Source organism: Mustela lutreola, chromosome 9 (genome assembly GCF_030435805.1).
Source record: "Mustela lutreola isolate mMusLut2 chromosome 9, mMusLut2.pri, whole genome shotgun sequence".
Lineage (NCBI taxonomy): Eukaryota > Metazoa > Chordata > Mammalia > Carnivora > Mustelidae > Mustela > Mustela lutreola.
Genome location: NC_081298.1, coordinates 123,526,491 through 123,552,243, shown reverse-complemented (window position 1 = coordinate 123,552,243; position 25,753 = coordinate 123,526,491). Strand labels below are relative to the sequence as shown.

Below are 25,753 nucleotides of genomic sequence, written 5' to 3'. Positions count from 1 at the left end.
TAGTAGGTGCTCACCAAATGCTATTTAAGTCTTCACTTAGAGATAAGTGCACTAAGGGGTAGAGATGGGCAGACATTGATCTTTCTAGGGGCCCACCAGGAGCAGGACTTGGGGCTGTCCCAGACTTCCAGCTGATTATCTCAGGCCACAAAGTGCCCTGTCTGCTCACCCTGTATGCTGCATGAACATCACCATCATCCATGTGTTGGGAGACATAAAGGTTGGGAAGAACTGGGGGGCTGAGTCTGAAGATGGCAGAAGGGATAGGAGAGAGAGGGAGCAATGCAGTATAACCGTGTGACTTAGAGGATGTCAGGGCTCAAGCTGTGAATGGTGGTCAGCCAGGGCAGTACCATTTCAATAGTAATGGCTGGTGCAAGAAGTGGAGTACCCCGTATGCTTGTGGGAGACAGCTCCTCCTACCCTTTCCCCACTCTCCATGGCCCTGTTCTTCACACTGCACATCAGTGAATGGAATTTCTGTGTCAACCTCCCAGATCAGGAAACTAACACATGAGGAAGAGGAAATGGCTGTAGATAATAATGGGTCATATTGTTGATCCGGGACTTGGACCCACATATCCTGGTGCTTGGGGACTGAGCCTCTCCAGGCCCCAGAGCCTGGCCATTTCCCCATTTACTCTCCGACCTCTGAGACATAAGTCCCAGCACTCCTCTCCCCCCATATTTCTATGGGGCCTTTCTCTAGACAGGCCACCAGTCAGTCCGACTTTGTTAGCTCTCAGTAGACTTTTGAGGCATTGTCATGTGGACTTCTGGCTTGTCGGCAGCAGGAGAGACAGAACCCTCTCCATCCGCCAGTGCTGGGCACCAGGCAGCCCTGGATCCACTGAGTCTGAGCCCTCAGCCCTGGCTACACATCAGGATCCATCAGGGAATTTTAAAAATGACCCATGACCAAGTCCTACCCTAGACCAATTAATTCAGAATGTCTGTAGGGGAAGCACAGGCAGGGCTATTAGTCTTAAAATCTTCCCAGGTGATTCCAATCTGCAGCCAGAATGGAGAACCACTGTGCAGGAGAATAACCGTGTGACCTTGGGGAGAGCCATGACCTGGGAGCCTCCATATTGCTTCTCTGTTGTTTTCCTATCACGCTTCATGGGATTGGGGCCACAGGCCTCTTTTTTCCCTCAGTTTTCTATCCTAAGCCATGATGTTTACCCCTTTCATCTTTTCTATTCTGTTCCATTGAGCTGATCTTTTTATAGGAGTCTTGGTGTCTTCCCTTTTATTCCGCTCTTCATTTATTTATTCATCCAACATCTAGTGAATGTCTGCTACCTCAGGCACGGTACTAGTTCCTGGGATATAGCAAAGAACACGAAGGCCAGGTCTCATGGACTGTATGTTCTTCTGAGATTTGCCCTGTTGTTCTTTCTCTTTTTATTAATAAGGCTGGGATATTTGAAAATGGTATTTTTTGGTAGACATATGTTACTAGTCCCTTCTCAATTTTGTCTGTTATTTCTACTCCTTAATTAAACTTCTTGTTTGATTATACGCAAAGTCTCTGCCCAAAGGAAGCTAAATAAGCTCAGTTACTTGCATGGGACACTGTTTTACATGTGTGTGTACACATAAGTCTTGTGTTGTGTAAACACACGAATACTGGCTTCTGGATGACGTTTGTGTTTAGAGATTCCTAAACCAAGGCACCTTGAACTTCTGTGACTGGGAAGGGTCTTGGAGAACATAGGCTTGGTCAAACTAGTTGTCTTCTTACCTCTGAAGACTACTCACCCAATGAATGAAGATTTGGTGAGGGCCTCTTTTGCATAGGGCATTGAGCTAGATGCTCTAGTAGGAAGAGTTCTGGAAGTGCCCGAATGGCAAGAAGGAAAAGGCCCAGCTTCTCCTTCAGGAAGCCCACCAGGGATATAGGACTCTTTCCACACAGAAGATGTGAGTGATACAAGGCTATCATGGTGAGGGCAAGTAGGTACATCAGAAAAGCCATCATTTTGGGCAGACAATTCTCAGGGCATTACTGGACCAGTGCAGATTATTCGAGACAGGTTGTCCCACCCCTCCCAAAATTTTGATGTGTCCCTTCCCCTTCAACCTGCAGGTCTTCCATAAAACAGGTACCAATGGGAACCAGTGCTTTCCTAGATGATAGGCTGCCGACACATACTTCCATCACATCGGCAGAGCTCACCCTGGAATTAGGGGCTAGGTTTCCTTATTGAAAAAAGGACAGTTTCACTTAGTCTCTTCTCACAACTGCTAAAAAGTTTGACTTGTGCTTTCTTCCCAAGTCACAGTGTCACTCACAGGCATTGTTTTTAGCTGCCAGCACAGGGAATTTGGTGTAGTTGCATCTTTAATCAGAGAGAAGAACAAAACTGTTTTCTTTTTCTTGAAGCTTGGGGATTTCTTTGTGGAACTGATCTACTGCTGTCTAAGGGAGTGATATTCAATTTCTTTTTTACTGACCCATATTAAGAAACACATTTCCTATCACCACCTATGAGTACAAGTTTCCCCAAAACATCAATTACCCTTACTATAGACAATGCCCTTAGATATTTCATGTTCTGTTTAATTTTTTAAATGGGCTGATCAGTCCACCAAATTAAAATCGTGGGATAATAATAGGTTGTACCCAGGTTGAAAGAAGAATGCTTCAGCAGCCAGGGCCGCTTTAATCCCCATGGACCCTGTGGCCGAGGCTTAGTCTAGCACCCCCTTGTGGATTTCTGAACAACAGCAAGTGCCCAGCTCGCTCAGTCATCAAGATGCCTCCCGAGAGAGGCAGGCTGGAAGATTTTAATCCATGGGCCTGTGCCTATGATGAGTACTGGTCCCCGAGTTTTCACAGCTGCTAATAGATCACACAGATACTCTAGGCTTATTAAGCTGATGCAGGTGAAGTGTACCCACAGCGCCTGGTAAGGATGCCCGAGACACGTTATTCCCTCTCTGTCTCACAGCTGATGAGGACTCGATGTGTTGACAGGATTCCAACATTTCTTTTACCTAAGTCTGGCCTATACCAAATGCCTCACAAAGGCTGAAAGTGTTTTAAGTCACGTCTCAATGTTTCTAAATGTAGAAGAGGTTAAAGGTTGGTGTGTTTGCCAACACAGCTGGGCCATGGTGGTTGTGCAGAGAAGCATTAAGAGGTGGAAGCAGTTGTACGGATTGTAAAGCCGAGCTATTTTTCTTTCCTTTTCTTTTTTTTTTTTTTTTAAGATCTTATTTATTTATTTGACAGAGAGAGAGAGAGAGAGAGTGGGAGCAGCAGGCAGCGAAAGAAGCAGGCTCCCCATAGAGCAGACAGCCCGATGTGGGGCTGGATCCCAGGACTCTGGGATCATGACCTGAGCCCAATGCAGATGCTTAACCATCTGAGCCACCTGGGTGCCCCAAGACAGCCTAATTCTGCCCAATTCCCATGATGTGTCCCACCCTACCTCTAACTGGCCCAAGCTGAGTGGGGAACATTGACCTTTCATTCAATCCATGTAGGTTCAGGGATACTCCTCAAAGCTGCTGGTATAATTGAGGGACTCCTGCCATCCTTAGTAGTGGGACAGTAGCTCTGAGCTTTGGGTTTCTTGTTGAGCTGGTGAGCAGTTGGTGAAGATAACAAGTGTCCTATGTTCAGGAGCTTCGTGCCTGAATGGCCATTGCAAGCCCCTCCGTGGGTATATCTCCCTCTTACTTTTCTGCATGTATTGCTCTCTTCCAGGCTCTGGACCTAGGCCATAGCCAGCCAGGCCCATCGAGGCAGTGCCCACACATGTCTGGTGTGACCTGAGCCCTCTGCGCAGCTCTGAGGCTGAGGTTTTGGCATGGCCCAATCAGTGGTTACCCACAAGTCACATTTTATTGAGCAGATGATAAAGGAGGGCAACATCTTAATGTCACAGAGCCAGGAACGAAGGGCCGCCCACTTAGATTTCACTTTGTACTCAACACAACCAACCTCTAACTGTGATTTGAAACATACTGAAAAAATGTCAGCAGATCGAGACCCGAGGTTGAATGATAGAAACCAGCTCCAGACTCCTAGCTGGAGCTCAGAAGTCTGGCTCTCGGCCTTGCTGCCATTAACAATGGCCAAAACGCAAGGATGATTTAAATATATTTGTCCATATTATCCAAAGGCAAATGTTACTTGATATTTGTGGAAAATATTTGAATTTCACCCCTGAGGTATTTTGGCACCTGGGCTCTAAATTCCAACTCTGCCTGCCCAGTTTAGACCCTGCCTGGCATTTCAAATTCAATTGCCTGAAGCAAAATGCTAATACTGTCAGATGAGTTCCAGTGGCTCACCTCTCTGGCTTGCATCTCTCCATTCCATGTGCAGACCATGGATGTGTGACATGCACATCCGTCCAACACTCCCGCCACCCACGGCTTTGGAGGCGGGGCCAGAAACCTCTGGATCATGCAGACCAGAGAACCCAGCTGTGCTCCTCAGACACTGGGGAACACATTTCACACCAAGAGATGTCACATTCAAGGGGACTTTATGGCTTACTTGCACTCCATTTATGGCTTTTATTTCCCTAGCTTACAGCTGAGAAGCTAAAGACCCCATTAAGGGACTCACTCAAGCTATTGTCAATCTGGGATTCCAGTCCTGTATTTCCAATCCCAGGCTCCTCCCAGCAGGCCAGAGCCCCAACTCTGGAGAGTTTTGGACATCTACAATCCTGGGAGGCCATACAAAGGGGAGCTATGGGGTCCTAGCCTTTTGGTGCCTTTGTCTAGGACATGCTACCCATCCTTGACCTATCTACTTTGAGAAATCTTCTGCCTAAATGTTAATATTTATCATTTACAGCCGGCCACTGTCCCCTTACAAAGGTGAACACAGTAAAATTTATGACAGGCACGTTATCAGACCACAGAGGAGCATAAAACACGGGGAAGAGTGGCAGTCTCCATCTGCGCAAGTGATCCATCCAAGACTGGGACACAGGGAGGATCCTGGCATGGGGCTGCAGCCACACATCTTCCTCCTGGGGCTGCTATTGCTTCTGGGCCAAGGTAAGTCTGCCTTTTGCTCAGAGGACAACCGATAGGTCAGCCTGCTGGTGTCCCATGTTGGCACAAAGCTTGAGAGAGGAGTAGATCTTTTTCATAAGCACAAAACACAGTTTAGAAGCAGACAGGCTGGAATGCTGAGGTTCGAGTGCCCACGGCTGCGGGGCAAGAGGCATGTCTGGGGCTAGGGGAGGAGTGCTGATGGCCTAGAGCTCCGTGGTGCAGAAAAAAGTCATAGGTGCAGGGAGCTACGAAGAACTGGGTTCTAGTTCTCCATGCTGTGTGGCCTTGGGCAAGCTCTAGCTCCCTGGACCTTGATTTCATCTCATCCTTAAAAAGAGGACACTACTATTTATGGGCTTTGCGTTGTTTTCGCTAAAAGGCAGGTCTCAGGATGATGAACTCGAAAGGATGGCCCACATTCTTTAGTGTTCCTGACCCTGATTGAATGAGTGGGCTCCCAGTCAGAGCTCTGGGCTCCTTCTGAGCTAATGACTCAGGGAAGAGTCTGCCTCTGTCACATTCTTCTCTGCCTCTCTTCTCCTGACCCCTACCTAGCTCATCCTTCTTTGTTTGGAAAGCCATAAAGATGATTTTTCACCGTCTCCAAATGAGACATCTGGGCCCAGAGTGGGAGAACACTTGCTCTCAAGCCCCCAGAAGCCTGGCAGGGGTCCACGCACCCTCTCTGATTGGGGGTGAGGTGACGTGACGTGGGAGGGGTGTGTAAAGGTCAGTGAATGACATGCAGGGGTATGGAGTGCCAGGCTGGGTGGGGGGTGCTTGGTGGGGAGAATGATCAGGCCTGCCATGCTCAATGAACAGGCTGATTGTATTTTCCTGGTTGCTAAATGAGGCTGAGCTTTTTTTGATCATTTAAATTCCTCTTCTGTGAAGTGCCTGTTCAGGCGTGTTTCCTATTTTCCTATGGGTTTTTCTTTCTTCCCTTGATTTTTTTTTTTTTTTTTTTTTTTTTTTTGGTTTTTCATCCAGGTTGTGCACTTGTTCTTTGAGGGCGATGTGTACAGTAAACATAATCTGAAACTTGTCTTTCTGCTCTCTTTATGGAGACTTTAGATGAGCAAAATTCTGAATTTGGGGGAGGTTAATGATGATGACCCAAATGAGAACAAATGGAGAAGATTCAGAGGTTGCTGAAGCAGGGGAGTCGGCCACCATCACTCGAGTCTGGAGGAGACTTTAAGGCAGGCAGGGGAGTGGGAAAGCTTATAGTGAAAAAGGGAAGACCTCGGGTGTGTTCTGATTAGAAGCTGTGGCCGTGGGGAAGCCAGAGGTAGGATGAGAAGCCAGGCATCTTATGTGATTGGTTTGGGAAACGTATTTGGCTTTCTCTGGCCCTGAGTTGGAAGCAGGGACAAAAAGGAGGGACACTGGAATCACTGTGCTAGGCTGCTGGCTACAGGGATGGCCATTGGTCTGCTTGGTATTTAATCTCTCTGTTTCTAAAGTTTTTAATCTTCTGCTCTGGTTTCACTTCAGATGGATAAATCTTTCACATTTTACTAAAAGCTTTTCATTTTTTCCTTCATGGTTTGTACCCTTTTTGTCTTATTTAGGAACTCCTTTCCTTCCTTGCAGTTCTGACGATATTATCCTATATTTCCTTCTAAAACTTTGTAAATTTGCTTTTCTCATTTGGGTCACTTTAGTACATCTGGGGTTGGTTTTTGTGACTAGTAGAAGAGAGGAACCTAATTTTACAGTTTTCTTCCCATGAAAGTATGTAGTTGTCCCAGGGCCATTTATGGAGAAGTTCATTGTTTCCTTACTGTTGTGAGGAGCCCCCTCTCTTTCTATACAGGGAGCTTGGATTTGCTTGCATCTGTATAAAAACTTGGCTTTATCTGTCCATCTGTCCATCCGTGTGCCAATAGCAGCTTGTCGTAATTCTACAGCTTTATAGTAAGTTCTGTTATTTGGGAAACAGGTCTTTGTAGTTTTTCTTCTTAGAAATGACTTTGAACTTCCATATAAATTTCACTATCTGTCACTTCTTACCCCCCCCAAAACATGTTGGGCTTTTGATCGAAATTGCTTTGTATTCCATGAATCAGGTTGGAGAAAGCAAACATCTTTACATGACTGAGCCTACCAAACCAAGAACATGTTTAGATCAATCTTCTTTATTGCGCCTCAAAGTTTTGTAGTTTCTTTGGTGAGATCTTGTATTCATTTGGTTTAATTTATTCTTAGGCATATGATATTTTGTTGTGTGATAGGTAGATTTTTAAATTTTTATTTTGCAAATGCTTATTATTGGCATACAGAAGTGATTTTTTATGTATTAATTTTGAATCTGATTACATTTTTATAAATTTCAACAAATTATCTGTATATTCTTTTGGATTTTCCCTATAGTTGGTCCTGCCAGGAATGACAGTTTTGTTGCTCTCTTTTCTATCTATGTAACTTTTTTTTTCCTTCCTGTGCTGCCTCCACTACAACTTTTCATGGAAGTGATGCTAATTCCCAAGTTCAAAATGAAAGTGTTTAATGTTTTGTCAGTATGTGTAAATGTCTGCTATTGGCTTTTCTGTAGATACTCTTTATGAGATTAAGAAGATCTATTTTATTACTAATTTGTTAAGAGGTTTTTTAAAAAAAAATCATGATTGGGTATTGATTTTATCTAATACTTTTTTATGCACTTTTTCTGAGATGATTATGTGATTGACTCCTTTAAACATGTTAATGTGGTAAGTTAATTGACTTCTTTATTATTTTGTTGATGTGTTCTGTCATTACTTACGAGATTCACTGTGAAGACCACAGATTGCATTTACTTGTCCTGCCTTTTCCACCTCTTTTAATCTAGAACAGTTCTTTAGCCTTTGGTTGGTTTGTTCTTTTGTGTCACTGAAAATTTTAGGCTGGCTTTTTGTGTATGTGCATTTCAATTTGGATTTATCCAAGTTATTTCTTTATTGCTGGGATCAGATTAAACTCTTTGGGCAGAAATATAAAATAAGTCATGTTGTATCCTTGATACCACTGGGAGATACATGTAATATTGGTAAATGCCCTATTTGGGTGACATTAAATTTGGTTATTTGGTTCAAGTGTGTTTGCCTCATTTCTGCCTTGTAAAGGTGCCTTCCTTCATGTGATTTATAAGTTATTTGTAAGGAGATACTGTGATACTCTGTGACTGTTCTTATATTCCATGGTTTTCCCATCACTGATGATTCTTGCCTGAATTGATTACTGCCAGTGTGATTGTAGAATGGTGATTTACGAATATCTCTCATTCCTCCTAATATTGTTAGTTGGCACTTCCCAATTTTAAAAAAAAAAAAATTCTATTCTCCATCCTACTCTCTTTATCTTTTCAAAATAGAAGATAAAATTTTATCTTTTTAATATATAATGCATTTATGGATTCTCTTATTAATCAGAGTACTATAATCCACTCATGTCATTATTCATTTTGATTGTCAAGTAATTATGGATTTGGCCAGCAAGTCCCCTTCCATGGCCTCCTCTTCCCCCATCCATTTTTTTTAAAGCATGTTTTAGCTTTATGAAACAAACTAGTCCAATGAATCTTATATTTTTTCCTTTCTCAGCCACACCTTCTTCAAGGTTCCGATTGTTGGGGGATTTTATTTAGAAACCAAGATCTAGGTGGTAGGGGTGGTTCATTGCTGCTGGAATGTCAATATGTCCAAGTTTACTCAGTGAACATAGCTAGAAAGTACAGTTTTCTTTTTAAAATATGTATTCACCAAAAATACAAAGGTAGTGATCCGAAGGGGTGCCTGTACCCCAATGTTTATTGCAGCAATGTCCACAATAGCCAAATTATAGAAAGAGCCCAGATGTCCATTGACAGATGAATGGATAAAGATGTGGTGTATATATAACTACATATGTATATGTATATATACAAATATATACATCTATACATAAATGTATATGTATACATCTATACACACACACAATAGAGTACTACTCAGCCATCAAAAATGAAATCTTGCCATTTGCAATGATGTGGATAGAACTAGAGGGTATTATGCTAAGTGAAATAAGTCAATCAGAGAAAGATAATTATCATATGATCTCACTGATATGTGGAATTTAAGAAACAAAACGGGATTGTAGGGAAAGAGAGGAAAAAAATACAAGATGTTACCAGAGAGGGAGACAAACCAGAGATTAAGATTAAGATTAAGATTAAGAGAGACTCCTAGTCATAGGAAACAAACTGAGGGTTGTGAGAGGGGAGGGGGTGGGGGATGGGGTAATTAGGTGATAGACATTAAGAAGGTCATGTGGTATAATGGGCACTGGGTATTATGTAAGACTGATGAATCATTGACCTCTGAAACCAATAATACATTATATGTTAGTTAATTGAATTTAAACTTTTAAGAAAGGAAAAAAAATAAATGTATATAGATTATCTCTAACTTCAGTTAGAGTTGGACTTTCATCTCCTTCCCCCATTTCAGATTGGTTTTGTCCTTCTCCCACAGTGCAAACCAAGGTTACAAAAACATCAATAAATCTATTCATTTATTGAGTCCTATGATGCACACAGCATAACATATGAATCACTCTAACAACAGGGGCACCTGGGTGGCTCAGTCAGTTGGGTGTCCAACTCTTGATTTCAGCCCAGATCTTAATCTCAGGATCATGAGTTCAAAGCCCCACCTTGGGCTCCCCACTGGGAATGGAGCCTACTTTAAGGAAAAAAAAAAAAAAAGAATTGCTCTAACAATAGCACCACCCCAATTTCTTTACCATTCTTTTGTCCTTTGAATACATCCCATTCAGGGTGTATAATCAAACTACTTGCTCAAAATCACTTGGATTAATTCTTTTTCTTTTGTTCTCTCTGTATGGTTATGCTATCTCTTTGACATACAGTTAGGTTTGTCCCTGTTTATATTCAGTTAAAGGGTTTCTCCCATTTTTATTGATTTTACCTTATTTTTTTGAATATATAAAGCATTGCTCTGACTTTTGAACCATGTTAATGTAAAAAAATACACTTGAAGTACCATCCCTTTCTCTAGCCCTTCCCTCTATCTCATTTACACCTATTCTTGTAAGTAAGCAATTTCATTATTTTCATATTCTTTCTATATTTTTTTGCAAATCAACTTTCTTATTTTTTTCCTTCTTGCACAAATGATAACCTATTATACACTTTCTTGCATCTTAATTTTCTTCACTTAATATATTCTGAAATTCTATCATATTCATTCAGATATTTTTTATTTTTTTCCAAGTGTAGAATATTCCATTAATACCATATATTCAATGAACCTCCTAATGTAGGCATTAGGTTGATTCCAATATTGTGTTATTATAAGTAGTGTTGTTATGAACAGTCGTGTGCATGTCTTTTTCATGGTGTTGGTAGTATAGTTTAGTTTAAGTTCCTACAACTGGGATTTTTAAAGTAATTTTAAGTAATTTATGGGTAAATACACATAGTTTTGTTAGATATCATCAAATTTCTCTCCATAAGGATTGTACCATTTTTACATTCACATCAGCAATATATGTGAAAATGCCTTCTTCCCCAATAGTTTGACAATGAAGTATATAGCCAAGCTTTAGAATTTTTGCTAAGGTTACAGGTAAAAATGATATTTTAATTTAAATTTCTCTGTTAACAAATGAAGTTGAATATCTTTTCATATATTTTTTTAAAAGATTTTATTTATTTATTTGTCAGAGAGAAAGGGAGAGCACAAGCAGGGGGAGAGAGGGCAGAGGAAGAAGCAAGGACACCCCCCCAATGCAGGGCTCAATCATGACCTGAACTGAAGGCAGATGTTTAACTAACTGAGGTACCCAAGTGTCCCTTTTTTCATATTTTTAAAGATCACGTGGTTTCAGGTTAAAAAAAAAAACACACAAAACAATGCAAAAGGGTAAGAAGTCCCGGTGAGCTAACACTTTTCAAGACTCTGCTTGCAATGTGTTTGATAATGTCCCATTATGAGGCTCCTGGGTGGCTCACTCAGTTAACATTCCCAGTCTTGATTTCAGCTCAGGTCATGAGCTCAAGATCCCCGGACTGAGCCCAGTCTACGGCTCTGTGATGAGTGCGGAACCTGCTTAAGATTCTCCCTCCTTCTGTCTCTGCCCCACTCCACCCCTGCTTGCTTGCACCCCTGCATGCTCGTGTTCTCCTTCAATAAATTAATTACTTAAATACAATATATAGATAAAATAAAGTACTATTTGATAATGTCCCATTGACCAAAGCGATTCATGTGGCCAATCCCAGATTTAAGTAGGGAAGAAACAGACTTTCCCTCTTGCTGGAAACAGCAGCAAGGTTACATTGCAAAGCGACATGCATTCAAGGATAGGAGGAATTTATGGCCATTTTGCAATCTACTTCACTTACCTTCATTGCTCTTTTCTTCAGGGTTTTTAATACCTCTTTTTGCATGTTTGTTTTTCCACATGAGCTCTAGATTCAATTTGCCTAACTTTAGAAAAAGAGAAATCCATTGGTATTTTTATTGAAATTGCCTTAAATTTGTAAAGTGGAACTAAGCTTATTCAGAAGTACCTAATTTTTTCATTATTATTTTTTTCTCTTCCACTATACTTCTAACTGGGCCAGCTCATTTGTTGATCTATACAAAGGCTTTTATTTTTGTATATTAATTTTATACTTTCTATCTTGCTAAATTATTATACTGTTGAATTAGTTTTATCATTAATTCTCTGGAGAAGGTATACACCCATATCACCAACAGTAGAGATAGTTTTCCTTCTCTTCCAATTCTTCTGCCTTTATTTATTTTTTCCTGATTGCACTGGCTTATATTTCAATACAGTGTTAAGTAGCAATGGTGATGGGGGGATTCTCACCTTGTTACTAACCTTAGTAGGAGGCAAATGTTTCCCTATTCAGTTGGATGGTGGCCTTTGGGGAACATACATACATACACGTATATGTGCTTGTGTGTGTTCACATTAACGAAGTATCCATAAATTTCCTTGAGTATTTATTTATGTCAGGAAAGGAAAGAATGTTAAAGTTTGTTGAAAGTCTTTTCAATGTTTATGGAAATAATCATATTTCCTCCCTTAGATTTATTATTATTTTGAATTATGTTACTAGATTTGTTAATATTGAGCCATTCGTGCTTTCCTGGAATAAAATCAAGTTGGTCATGGTGTATTTTGTCTTTATGTACCATTGACCCTAGAGTAACATGAATTTGAACCACTTGGGTCCACTTACTAAAATTTCTTTAGATACACTTTTGGAAAAATTTTTGGAGATTTACAACAATTTGAAAAAACAGACAAAGCACACAGACTAGGAATATCAAAGACATTAGGAACAAGTTCAGAATGTCATGAATGTATGAATTATATGTAGATACTAGTCTATTTTATCACTTACTACCATTAATATATATATAAATCTATTATAAAAAGTTAAAAATTATCAAAACTTGCAGACCATACATTATCTTTTCATTCTTGATGTCTGTTATTTGTAAGACCTACACCATCTGCTGTGTTTCATATTCTCTAAGCCAATATTGATGAAGGTACTGCCAGATGATTCATCTTGTAAACAGATGATGTCAACTTATGGTATTGATAAACACTGCACAGTTCTTTAAACTTATTTTCCCTTCCTTATTTTAACATTTGCTTTTTTAAATTATTTTTTTAAGATTTTATTTTTATTTGACAGAGAGAGAGAGAAAGCACAGCAAGGGGTAGGGGGAGAGGGAGAGAGAGAAACAGCCTCCTCACTGAGCAGGGAGCCTGATGCAGGACTTGATCCCAGGATCCTCAGATCATGACCTGAGCCAAAGGTGGACGCTTAACCAACTGAGCCACGCAGGTGCCCCTTAACATTTGCTTTTCTCAAGCTTACTTTATTACAAAAATACAGTATAGAATACATATAAAATATGTTAGTTGACTATATTTTTGGTAGGACTTCTAGGTGATTAGTAGAATATTTGGGGGGGAATCAAAAATTATACATGGATTTCTATCTGTGTGGAGGGTCCTTTTCCCAAACCCCACATTGCACACAGGTCAACTACAATGTTGGATTTAACGTGCTAACATTTGTGTAGGATTTTTTTTTTTCTTATGTGTTCATGAGTGAATTTGAAGGGTCATTTCTTTGTTGATTTTGGTACCAGTGCCGTACAGTCTCATAAAATACTTTGGGAGTGTTCCTATTTTTCTGTCTTGAATAGATTTTAATATGAATGGAATGAGGGGCACCTGGGTGCCTCAGTTGGGAGATTATGTGACTCCTGCTCTCCAGGTTGTGAGTTTGACCCCATGTTGAGGGTAGAGTTTACTTAAAAAATTTATTCCATAAGAATTTCTTTTTCTTGGCAGTAGAACTCACCAATAAGGCCGTCTGGGCCTGGAATACTATTTTTTGCTCGAATTTTGACTACTGACTCAATTTTTAAATGGTTATAGAATTCATATCTTTTATTTCTTATAAATATGTTTTAGAAAGTTTTGATTTTCTAGGACTGTGTCCCTTTCAAGTAAATTTTCAAGTTTTTTGCATGAATTGATGGAGGATTTCTGTTGTTATCTCTTTGATACCTGTAGCTTCTGTCGTCATGCCCCCTTTTTGTTGCCAATACTGGCTATTTGTGACTTCTTCCTTTTTCTTTAATTCATCTTGTCATAGGCTTGTCTGCCATATTCATATTTTCAGAGAACTAATTTTTGGCTTTGTTGATCTTCTATGTCATAGTTGTCCAGTGCTACAGAGCAAATTACCTTACATCTTATTGACGAATGGCAACCATTTTATTTGCTCACAATTCAGTGGATCTACAATTTGGAAAGACCTCAGCTGGGGTATCTTGTCCCTGTATCATATGGTACTGTGTGGGACTGACATGGAGGGTCTAAAATGACATGTCTAAGGACTTGGTACTGGAATGTCCTTGTGCTTCCCCACATGGCCTTCCTATAAGGACAGCTGGGCTTCTGTACCTGGTGACTCAGGGCCTCAGATGAGCAAAAAGAGAAGCCACAGGACCTCTTCATGCCTAGGGCCTAGAGTCACTGCTGCTGATTCTATTGGTCAGTCAGGCTTCAGGGTCAGCCTAGATACAAGGGGAAGGAAATAGACATCACCTCTTGGGAGGAATGGCGGAAGTTACATTGCCAAGGGGCATGCAGGATAGGAGGAAATGTCATGGCCATCTTTGGAAAAATAGACCACAGTCTATGTTTCCTATGTCATTAATTTCTGTGAATTAATCTTGCTTGGCATTTATAATATATTTTGAGTCTATGGCTTGATATATTTTATAAATTTAAAAAATTCTCAGCAGGTATCTCTTAAAATATTGCTTTTATACCATTATTTCTGTCTTCTGTAATGTCAATTAAATGTTTGTTTGGTTTTCTGTATATACCATGTCTCTTAGCCCCTTGTCCAACTATACCATCTTTTTTTCTTTCTGTGCTGCATTCTAAATAATTTGTTCTGACACATGCCCTAATTTATTCATTCTCTCAGTTGTGTCCAATTTGCCGTTAAGACCGATCATTGAAGATTTTGAAAACTGATTTTATTTTTCAAATTTAATTTACATTTAGTTCTGTGCCAAATTTACAGTGTTACTTTTAAAAATAATTTTGCATTCCCATAAATATCAAATTTTCTTTTTTTAAAAAAATAGTAGTTTTATAATTTTGGTCTGATCATTTCAGTATCCAAAGTTTTGGATTTGTTTCTGCTCTTTTTTTTTTTTTCTCTCCTGCTAAAATCTTGCTCCTGAATACCTTGTTTCTTTCTGTGTTTAGTTATTTTTTATTGTGTGCTGCTCAGACTCCTCCAAAAGTTATTTGTGAGACTCAGATGAAGACAAGACGCCTATCTCCAGAACCTATGTAAATGTCATTCTGGTGGGCACTGGAGACATTGACATTTGAGGATCCCTTCAAACTAAACTCCCAGTGTGAGTTTCCCTAGAAGAGCCAGTCAAGCCCCACTCTAACCATTGTCCATATATAACCGCTTTCCTATAAGAGGGATAGACTATGGTCCTCATTTTGCAGATGAGACAACTGAGACTCAGAAATTAACTAACTTCCCCAAGGTGATCTAACTCTAAGTACAGGAGCTGGAATTCAGTCCTAAGCCAGGGCTTCTCCCCACCACCAGGCCCAAGGGAGGGAAGAATCATAATTTGGCTTTTATTTAAGCTTTGAATGGGCTAGACCAACAACACACATGGAAACAGGTTCCTGTTCTGAAAGTTCGGGTGTATAAAACTGAAACAGCATTATCTCAACACTGTAGTTGGCAAGAAATCACTGTAGCTAATAAAGCACGATTTTTGCTAGAATTTCATTTTCCTGGAATGGGTCAGCAGTTCCTGGGGAGACTGTCAGGCTGGGGAATGAAAACTCACTGCCTTGGTATGCACCCACGCCAGGCCGGTTGCTGTCAAGCCAAAGGTGGGAGTTGGGTGAACCCATCTTGTGAGGGTATTAGAACCCTCACAAGATGGCTTTACCTTATTAGAACAGGTAAAGCTAGTCAGCGTTTGTCTTACAGGGGCCTGGAGTCCTTCCTGGAGGTTGTCAGTCCAGCCTTCTAGACATACTCTCTCCAAATAAGAGTAGAAAGCAACACTGGAGAAATTTCTGGTAGCCAGATTCTTTGGTTATTGAGGAGAGAGGGTAGAGACTTGCTAGAATCCCTTACCAAGGTGGTGACCAGCCATCCCCAGAACTCAGGCGTCAGACTCTCTCTTCCAGCAGACGCCTCACTCTCCATCCCTATCCCCTGACCCAAACCCCACTCACTTTCCTCTAAATCCCTGCTCTGAGCAGCACGCCCTGCTTAGGCATTTTCTGGGGGGGGCGGGGGGCATCTCAGGAGTCCTCCTTTCCCAGGATGTCATCTGTACCTTGTAGATTTTTAGGACTTTATTGTCAATCATCCTTTTCATCAAGTAGCATTCTTGCTACTGTCAGCGAGGCGCCTGAGCAGCCTTCCAGGAACCTGAGCTGAGCTAAGTCAGGCTGGTAGTTGATAAACCAAAGGAAGGAACCCTCTGGAGATAGACAGAACGGATTTGCATAAAATCACTGGAGAATTAAGCACCAAAATAGGTGAAGTAGCTGTACCAAAAGCAACAGACTTCAGAAAACGGAGAGGTGAACGTGGGCTGGGGAAGTTTTCACGTGGGCAGGTAACTCGGTGCTGCTCTGAGGCTACGTGAGATCAAGATAAACACCGGTGCGGGGAGGAGGGCACGTCCCAGAGCAGCTCAAGCACAGGGGGAGTCCGGGCTCAGCAGGCCTGGTGCCAGGAGCAGGGAGCAGGTCCCCTGAGGGCAGGGCAGGGTAGGTGTTGGGGGAGGATTTTGAAATCTGAGAATGATCAAGGTTCTCCTAGTCCCTTTTGTCTTAAAGAGATTTCTAAAAGGATTATAACCAATCTTTTTTTTTTTTTAAACAAAATCTGAACCCTTGGGCCAGGTTAAGTGACCTGCCCAAGGTCACACAGCAAGCCTGGAATTTGGATTCACCATCGTGGGAAGTGGGGAGCTATTAAAGTTTCTTCAGCAGGGGGTAGCCTAATGCAAGTGGTGTTTTGGGCAAGATGAGTCTGGCAGCTTCAGACAGAAAAGGCCATGTATGGTTAAGAGGCGGCACCTTGGTGAATTCGTGTGCCTGGTTCCAAGAAAGAGGCCTGCGAGGGAGTTGGCTTGGCTCTGGCAAGGCCAAGTGCTTTTCTCTTGCCTTAGGGAACCATCTCCTTCTGTGTTCTTGTTTTTCAGTGAGAACAGTGTTCCCCAGGCCACGCTTTCTTCTTTGCTCCAGGACCTCCGAGTTGTCTCTGGGAGGAGACCTTCCTGAATGGGGGTGGGGTGGGGACCATGGGGCCCCCCCACTCAGCTCCCAGAGATTCCCTTCCTGTTGGAGCTCACTAATGACCGCTACCCTGGCATCAGGCTTTGAGGGTCTCTGGTCCCTGGCTTCAGGCTTTGAGGGTCCCTGGTCCCCTTTAAAGCTCTAGCTGGGGTTGCTGGAGCTGGAAGTGTTCATGGAGGAGATTAGTGCGGGAGGAGGAGTCTGGGCTCCGGCGGCCAAGCGACCACTTGCTCACCTTCACTATGGGACTCTCTTCTTTGGATTGTCCCTTCTGGCTCTGGGCCTGCCTCAGCGGTTACCCAGAGGAAGCTGGGAAAAATAGCCTACAAGCCAAACATTCCTCATCTGAGAGGTCATAAAATGAGCCAGGGGCAAAACCTCAAGTCAGCTGTGAATATGCTCTCTCCTGTTTAGAACTGCTCCATAGAAACTTCTTCCCTCTCCTGTGGCGCAGGATGTGTGATGTTGGATACCGGGTGGGCCTCGGGAGATGGAGCAGTAGGGTGCACTGGCCTCTGCCTGGAATGGACTCTGTCCTGGGTGGTGGTGTCTCCCTGGGGTCATCAGCTCAGGACAGGGAGTACTTAGAGAATAATGGTTTGGGACTTTCCAGATCATCTGTAATGTGTTTTGTAACAATCATCAGACTAAAGGATGTGTCTACTCAGAGACAGTGACAGTGTTAATCCTATACCATTCTTTGCACCCTCATGATAAACTGAGAGTGACTGATGAGTTAGGGCAGCTGAAAAAACTGGTCTTAAAGACAGGACAGAAGAATACAATTTCCATATACTGGGAACTCAGGCTACAGAACAACACACACACAATAAGCCTTTTTAGAACCTTCTTTCAAAAAGACTTTGGTCTTTTTGACCAAAGCATGGAAAGCATATCAGACCAGGTTAGGGAAAAGTCATGTCACACCATGTGGCCTTTTTAGTAACTTGCTGAGTGATCTTGGCCAAGTTTGCTAACATCTCTGGGTCTTAGTTTCCTGAGACATTAAACGTGATAGTATCAGAGATCTGGCCACCTTGACCCTTCTAAGACAAACATTCAGAGGTCATTCTAGCTACCCTAGAAAGCTTCTCTGGTCTTCCATGCCACCTTCCACAGATTATGGCATGGGACCACCAAAGCACCACACCGAGGGAAGGACACTGACATCCTGTGACCCTCAGAGCACAGGAAATTTTGGTGTTGGAGCAGCAGCCAAGCATGGCTTGTGATTTTGAACCCAGGACCCCCAGGTGGTCATGTGGGGTACTGGCGGACAGGAGACCACACCATTCCACGGGCCCTGTGGTGTGAGTGGGAATGAGGTGCTGCGTGCAGTGACAGACATGGCCCAGAAGAACTGCTTACAGTCCACACAGTATGGGGGGCGAATACTGGCTCACAATGGTCACCAGGACAGCTCACTGCTCTGTGGGTGGAGGGTGGTGCTGGCCTCAGGCCTGTGTGCCCTGCCTTGCCAGTGTGGTCTCTGTGAGCTGGTAGAAGTCACCTAGCTTCTCTGAGCCTGTAAACGTGTTAATAGGGTTATAAATCCTGCCACTACTTACCCTTTAGGGGTGCTGTGAGGACATTACACTTTTCAAAGGGCCCGACAATGTCATGTACACTAAAGAGTGGCCTTAATTCCATAAATATTGGCCTTGAAAGTCCTCCCCAGCTGCCCAGGGCAAGCACCTTCCTTTCATCCAGGGAGACAAGTCGTCCCTAGCTTGGGTACAGCCCTCTCCTATTCACACGGCGGTTTCTGTTCTTTGATCCTTAAGACAAGCTCAAGAAGGTGGCCAGGAAACTAGCTATATCCCTATTTTATAGGTGAGGAAGTTGAGGTTAAGAGAGATTAATTCTTTTTTTTTTTTGTAAAGATTTTATTTATTTATTTGACAGACAGAGATCACAGGTAGGCAGAGAGAGGGGGGAAGCAGGCTCTCCGCTCAGTGGGGCTCCATCCCAGGACACTGGGATCACGACCTGAGTCAAAGGCAGAGGCTTTAACCCACTGAACCACCCAGGCGCCCCCAGAGAGATTAATTCTTGGTCAAGGTCACAAAATGACTGACTTTCCTCTAGGCAGGGATAGGGGTGGAAAATGATGCTCCAGACACAATGTGAGTGGAAAAACATAAAGGAACTGTATTAATAAGGAGAGCATAGGCTGTTTCACTTTTGTTTTTGAAATCATCCTGCTTACCCCTGGCCAGCTGTTGGGCTAACACACTTTGGGTTTCCCTGAAGAGTTGGGGCTCTCAATCTCAAAGGCACATCACTCAAATGACCTTTAAAAACTGCTGGTGCCCAGGATACCCAGACTGTACCCCAGGTCCATCAAACCCGAGTGTCTGTCTTGAGGTGGGCGTGGGGGGCTAGGCAGCAGCTGGGTAGAGAACATCTGCTTCAGAAGGTGCTTCCCTCAGGAGACTCAATTGTGACCTTACTTAGCCAGGTCTGACGTTCCAATGGCTCATTGTTGCTTCCAGAACCCCAGTGGTTGTGGTTCTTCCTACTTGGATGACTAATTTCAGCCGAACCTGTTTCTCCCGGTGTGCACAGATGTCCTTCTCTTTCATTCCCATCAGGATGGAAAAGTACATGGTTTTTTCCCTTCCTGACTTTATTGAGATGGGAGTTTTTCAGGGAGCTCAAAGCCCTTTGTAGAACCATGAGCTTGAGGCTAAGACAACCTTCCAAATGAGGAAAAAACCATGGGCTTCAGTCATGCCACAAGAGCTTCTGATCATTTCTTCCACAGTACCTCCGGGTGCTGCGGGAACAGGCAAGAACTGTTCTCCCCATTTAGCTGGTGGGAAGTAGGGGCCTGGAACGAGGGCCAAGTCACTCCAGGGTCTGTGGGTATAGCACCCCAGGGGTTCTGAGTTTGCCCCTGAGTCTTGTGATCTGAACACCTAGTGTTTAAATTCTAAATAGTTACCCCTGCAGTTACCACAGACGATTGATTCCAATCAGCAAGTTAAAACATGACCTCTGTAGTTCTCTGAGGAAATGCGAGAATGTTGAGGTTGAAAGGTTCTGGAAAAATGGTCTGTGCTAACCATCTCTCTGATATAGAAATGATAATAATGACAACTACCACTTACTTCACTTGTACCAGCCTCAGATACCGTGTTGTATGTTTGCATGCATTTAATCCTTCCAGCAATCCCATGAGGCAGGTAGTATCAAACCCCATTTTTAGGTGAGGAAACAGAGGCACAGAGAGACTGACCAGAGCAGGAATGACCAAGCTCTTAATGTCTGCCTGGTGTGTGTACCCCCTGCCTGCCCTGATCCCTCACCTCTGCTTGGACCAGTGTCCCAAGGGGCCCATTCTTGTTCCAGAAGCTCTGGCTTTTCTACCAAAGATGACCTGTCTCCATGGGTCCACTCTGGCCTTGGAAGTCACATGGGACAAGGCCAGCCCCCCTTTCAAAGCTGAAGGAAGGTCTCCTACACCCCTCTTCAGCTTTTCCTCTCTGGTCTTCCCAAGTGTGTTTAAATAGGATATCTAGGGGCACCTGGGTGGCTCAGTCGTTAAGCATCTGCCTTCAGCTCAGGTCATGATCTCAGGGTCTTGGGATCAAGCCCTGCATCAGGCTCCCTTCTCAGTGGGAAGCCTGCTTCTCCCTCTCCCACTCCCCCTGCTTGTGTTCCTTCTCTCGCTGTGCCTCTCTCTGTCAAATAAATAAAATCTTTTTAAAACGTAATTAAAAATATATACATATAATAAAAATAAATAGGATATCTAACTATTTAGGTTCCAATGTGTCCAAAGTTCTTTTATGATTTTTTTCTCCTTTCTTGCCTTCTTTGGATTATGTAATTTCATGGTCTGCCCCACCCTGTCCCCCCCCCCCCCCGTGAACTTGCTGATGGTACGTGGTTTTGTTGTTATTGTGGCATTTACAATCTCAACATGCATCCTTGACTTATTCAAATCTAATTAAATGAGTACTTTCATCATTTCCCAGATGAAGGAAAACCTTGTCAGTGTGACTCCGTTTACTCTGTCCAAATCTGCCCACACAGCAAGATGTTATATATGTTTTAAACTCCACACTACATTATTTTTATTGGGGGGCAGCAAATTTTTTCTATAAATGGCCAAACGGTAAATAGTTTAGGGTTTGTGGCTCATGCGTGGTTTCTACCGCTTACTCTACTTTGTTTTTTTAACTTTTAAAAATGTAGAAGCTGTTCTTCTCTAGAGAGCCATATAAAAACACGCTGTGGGCAGATTTGACCCATAGGCCATAGTTTGCTGGCTTCCATTTCATACGGTCGATATTATTTTGGATTTATCTACATATTCACTCTCTCTGTACTTCATTCCTTCATACATCGCTATGCTTCTGTGTGGGATCATTTTCCTTGTAACATTTAGAATGTGTCATTCCACCATCTTCTGGCCTCCATTGTTTTGTATAAGTTGACTGTGAGCCATATGACGTTGGTTTCCCATATGTGATTTTCTTCTGCTGTTCTTGAAATTTTTTCCTTGGCTTTGGAACTACACCTAGACACATCAGTTATTACAGTTAAAGGATCTAGATAGAATTCTCTTTGTGTTTTTCCTACCCAGAGGTTTTTTTGTTTGTTGTTGTTGTTTTCAGCTTCTTTGGTCTGTGGCTCAAAATTTTTCTTCAAATGTGAGAAGTTTTTAGCCATAATCTCTTCAGATCCCTTTCTGCCTCTTTCTCTGCTGCTCCTGGGACTCATTACCTATATGTTTATGTGTTTGGCAGTAGCCACAGATCTCTGAGGCTCTGTTTATTTTTCTTCAATCTTTTTTTCTGTACTTTTCAGAAATGTACCTTCTATTGATCTATTGATCTGTCTTTAAGTTTATAAATTCTTTTTTCCTACCTTCTTAAGTCTGGGGCTGAGCCAGTCCAGTAAATCTTTCAGTCTTATATTTTTCAACTCTAGATTTCCTTTATTTTGATAATTTCTATTTGTTGAGTCTTTAAATTTTATTTTTACCTTAATTCCTTGTACATCGATAAAATAGCTGCTTTGAAAACTTTGCCTGCAAAATCTAACATCTGGACCTACTCAGAACTGATTCTCATTGACTACTTTTTTTTCCCCCCCGTACAAGACTCAGTTTTCAGTTTCACAGCATGTCTAGTAATTTTTGGTTGCAAATTAGACATATTTAATAAAATGTCAAAAGTCTGGATTCATTTGATTTTTCTGAGGATGTTGGGTTTTTAGAAACTTGCCTAGACTTAAACTTTGGAATGGGTCTCTTTCATGGTGTGTAGCCCCTGATGTTTTGATCAGGTTTATATTTCTTATTTTTTTATTTTTATTTTTTAAATTAAATTTAATTTAATTTTGTGTGTGTGTGTTCCAAAATTCATTATTTATGCACCACACCCAGTGTTCCATGCAACAGATGCCTTTCTTAATACCCACCACCAGGCTCACCCAAGACCCCACTCCCCTCCTCTCCAAAACCCTCAGTTTATTTCTCAGAGTCCACAGTCTCTCATGGTTTGTCTCCCCCTCTGATTTTCCCCAACTCACTTCTCCTCTCCATTTCCCAGTGTCCTCTGTGTTATTCCTTATGCTCCACAAGTAAGTGAAACCATATGATAATTGACTTTCTCTGCTTGACTTATTTCACTCAGCATAATCTCCTCCAGTCCCATGTTGATACAAAAGTTGTGTATTGGATAAAGAAGATATGGTCTGTATATACTATGGACTATTATGCCTCCATCAGAAAGGATGAATACCCAACTTTTGTATGTTTCTTATTTTTATCTCTTTAACCTGGCATCCTAGTAGCCAGCCCTGGGTCTGCACACTTGAGTGATCAGTCAGTGACTCAGACACAAGTCATGCTTGGACACCTGGGGTTTGTAAGGCTCTGTTTATGGGTCTGTGTGTCGGTTGGGGAAGGAACACAAAGATTCAAAATTAATGCCCAGAAGACTCCACAGTGGTTGCAGGAAAATATGTAGGGATTCATCTATTGTCTTCAAAAACAGGCTCCTCTGAGCCCTTTAAACCCTATTAGATCTAGAGTTAGCAGATGGAAGCTCGCCATCCAGTCCTCCTTCTTGAAAGAAAAAAATTAACTTTTGCTACTATAAAATGATGCTAAGAATGACATATTTCTCTCTGGACTGGTTTGATAACAAAAAGCACTTTTTATCAAAATGAACATATTTCCGCGTGTATTGTATTTGTGTAGGCACTGGGCTAGATTTTTCTGCTTCTATTATTTGATTTAAAGGTTTGTTTTTTGGTTTTTGTTTTTTTAAGAAATTATAGAGCACTGAGTGTATTCACAGTCATAAAAATCTTATTTATTTGTTTGTTTGTTTATTTATATAAAAAAAATCTTTTTTAAAGGAAACTACTTTTTATGGCAGGGAACCGAAGGTTTTCTTTAGGGAGAGATTTTTGTGTGTCTCAGGCTTGGCGCCTGGAGGACTGAGGGATGTACAGAATAGGATGTTTCTCAAAGACTAGAGGATACTGGCTCCTGCACCAGCTCTCCTTTACCTGGCAATCTGCAGGTAGGTCCCAGGTTCCCACCTGGAGTTCTTGGGGCTACAGGCTTTTGCTGATCACCAGGGATGCCATTTTCCTGTTTAACCTTGGTGATCTCTACAGTAAGCAGTACAGATCAGGCATTGGTTGGCAAATAACAGCCAATGGCTTGAATCCAACCTTATGCCTGTTTTTGTATGACCTGTGAGCTAAGAATAGATTTTACATTTTTAGATTCTTTTTTTTTTTTATGTGGATGTCCAGTTATTCCAACACCATTTGTTGAAAAGACTATCTTTTCTCCATTGTACTGCCTTTGCTTCTTTGTCAAAGATCAGTTCACTTTATTTACGTGGGTCTATTTCTGGACTCTCTATTCTGGCCCATGGATTTATTTGTCTGCTCTTCCGCCAATATCACATTGTAGCTTTATAGTAGATCTTGAGGTTGGATTGTGTCAGTTCTCTGACTTTTTTCTTCTTTGATATTCTGTTGGCTATTCTGGGTCTTTTTTGCCTTTTCATATAAACTTTAAAATCAGTCCATTGAGGGACACCTGGGTGGCTCAGTCGGTTAAGCATCTGCCTTCAGCTCTCGTCATGATCACAGAGTCCTGGGATCGAGTCCCACCCACATCTGGCTCCCTGCTCAGCAGGGAACCTGCCTTTCCCTCTGCCTGCCATTTCCCCCACTTGACTTCACATTTTCTCTTTCTGACAAATAAATGAATAAAATCTTAAAAAAAAATTAGTTCATTGAAACCTGCAAAGGTTTTTAAAAATGTAAATGATTGGGAAAACTAGAGGGGTATTTCATGACAAGGGAAAATTATATGAAATTCAAATTTCAGTCTCCATAAAGTTAATTTGTTTATATCTCGTCTGCGGCTGCTTTTGCACTCCTCCAGAGCTGAGCAGTGACAGACAGTATGGTCTGTAAAACCTAAAATACAGACCGTGTGGCCGATCCCTGATCTGGATCTTAGGCTGTGACTTAGACTTAGCTTGCTGGCCGTGACCACAGCCGACAGAGCCAGGCTGCCCATTTTCAAATCCTGCTACTGCCATTATTAACTGTGTCACCTTTAAAATGTCACTTAATCTTTCTGAGCCTGTTTTATCTACAAAGTGGAGATAATGGCATTTATTTCCTAGAGCTGTGGTAGGGATTAAATGAATTATTTCGTGTAAGGATTTAGAAAGCCCGGCACAGAGAGGCTATATCTTAGTGTTAGCTGTCATATACATTTTTAGCCTCACTTAAAAAAAAATTACAACCCTAATCTCACCTCTCTGCCCTGAGAATTCATTAACTTCACTACTCCCAGAGCAATGATCATCTTAAAATACATGTTAACACTCGTCTTTTTAGCGAGCAGCCTGACTCCCTGTTGCTCATAGAGAAGCCTGGTATTTGCAGCTCCACAGCCCAGCTGCCCTCCTCTACCCTCCTCTCCCTGCCTCCACTTTCCTTCCTTCCCGTTACAAACCTGCTCCAGGCTTTGCTAGCACTCCGAGCTTATCCGCAGCTCTGTGCCTTGCCATCATGTGGCTCTTTCTACCCAGGAAGCTTTCTTCTGGGAATTACAAATTTGCCACTGAGATCTGGGGGCAAGTTATAGCCATCCTTCCCGCTAGGAGCTCCAACATGGAAATCAGCGCCTGATCTCACAGCGGGCAGGCAATGAAATATACTCTTACTGCGTGTGAAACTCCAGATAAATTCTTTTCAGGGTCAAAAAGAAAAGCTGCACATCAAAAGAAATGAAATCTTGCCATTTGTGAGAACGTGGATGGAACTGGAGGGTATTGTGCTTAAGGAAATAAGTCAGTAGGAGAAAGACAACTATCATATGATCTCCCTGATATGAGGAAGGGGAGATGCAATGGGGGGAGGGGGGGTTGGGGGTAGGAAAAGAATAAATGAAACAAGATGGGATCGGGAGGGAGACAAACCATAAGAGACTCTTAATCTCACAAAACAAACTGAGGGTTGCGGGGGGGCAGGGGATGGGAGGGGGGAAGGGGGGGTCAGGAGAGGGTGGTTGGGTTATGGACATTGGGGAGGGTATGTGCTATGGTGAGTGCTGTGAAGTGTGTAAACCTGGTGATTCACAGACCTGTACTCCTGGGGCTAATAATACATTATATGTTAATAAAAAAAGAAAGAAAAAATGGAAAGCTGCAGAAGAAGGTTGAGGTAGAAAAGAAATCAAGCCCTCTCCCCCTAAGCCCCCATCCCCTCTTTGGGCACTAATGCCGTTTGGGAGTTCTCACGAACTGACCAAGAGTGTGCGCCCTGGGCAGAGAACTGGGCG

At 42.2% G+C, this 25,753-nt stretch overlaps 1 protein-coding gene across 3 annotated transcripts in view; it reads left to right on the top strand.

Annotated features, from left to right (window-relative positions):
• PLB1 (phospholipase B1) overlaps window positions 1-25,753 on the top strand; it is a 135,947-nt gene that overhangs the window by 10,532 nt on the left and 99,662 nt on the right. For all 3 annotated transcript variants that reach the window (XM_059188732.1, XM_059188733.1, XM_059188731.1), the window contains one exon: window positions 4,823-5,028. In XM_059188732.1, the coding sequence (XP_059044715.1) occupies window positions 4,974-5,028 (55 nt within the window). In that variant the 5' untranslated portion in view covers window positions 4,823-4,973. The remainder of the gene's footprint in view (window positions 1-4,822; window positions 5,029-25,753) is intronic.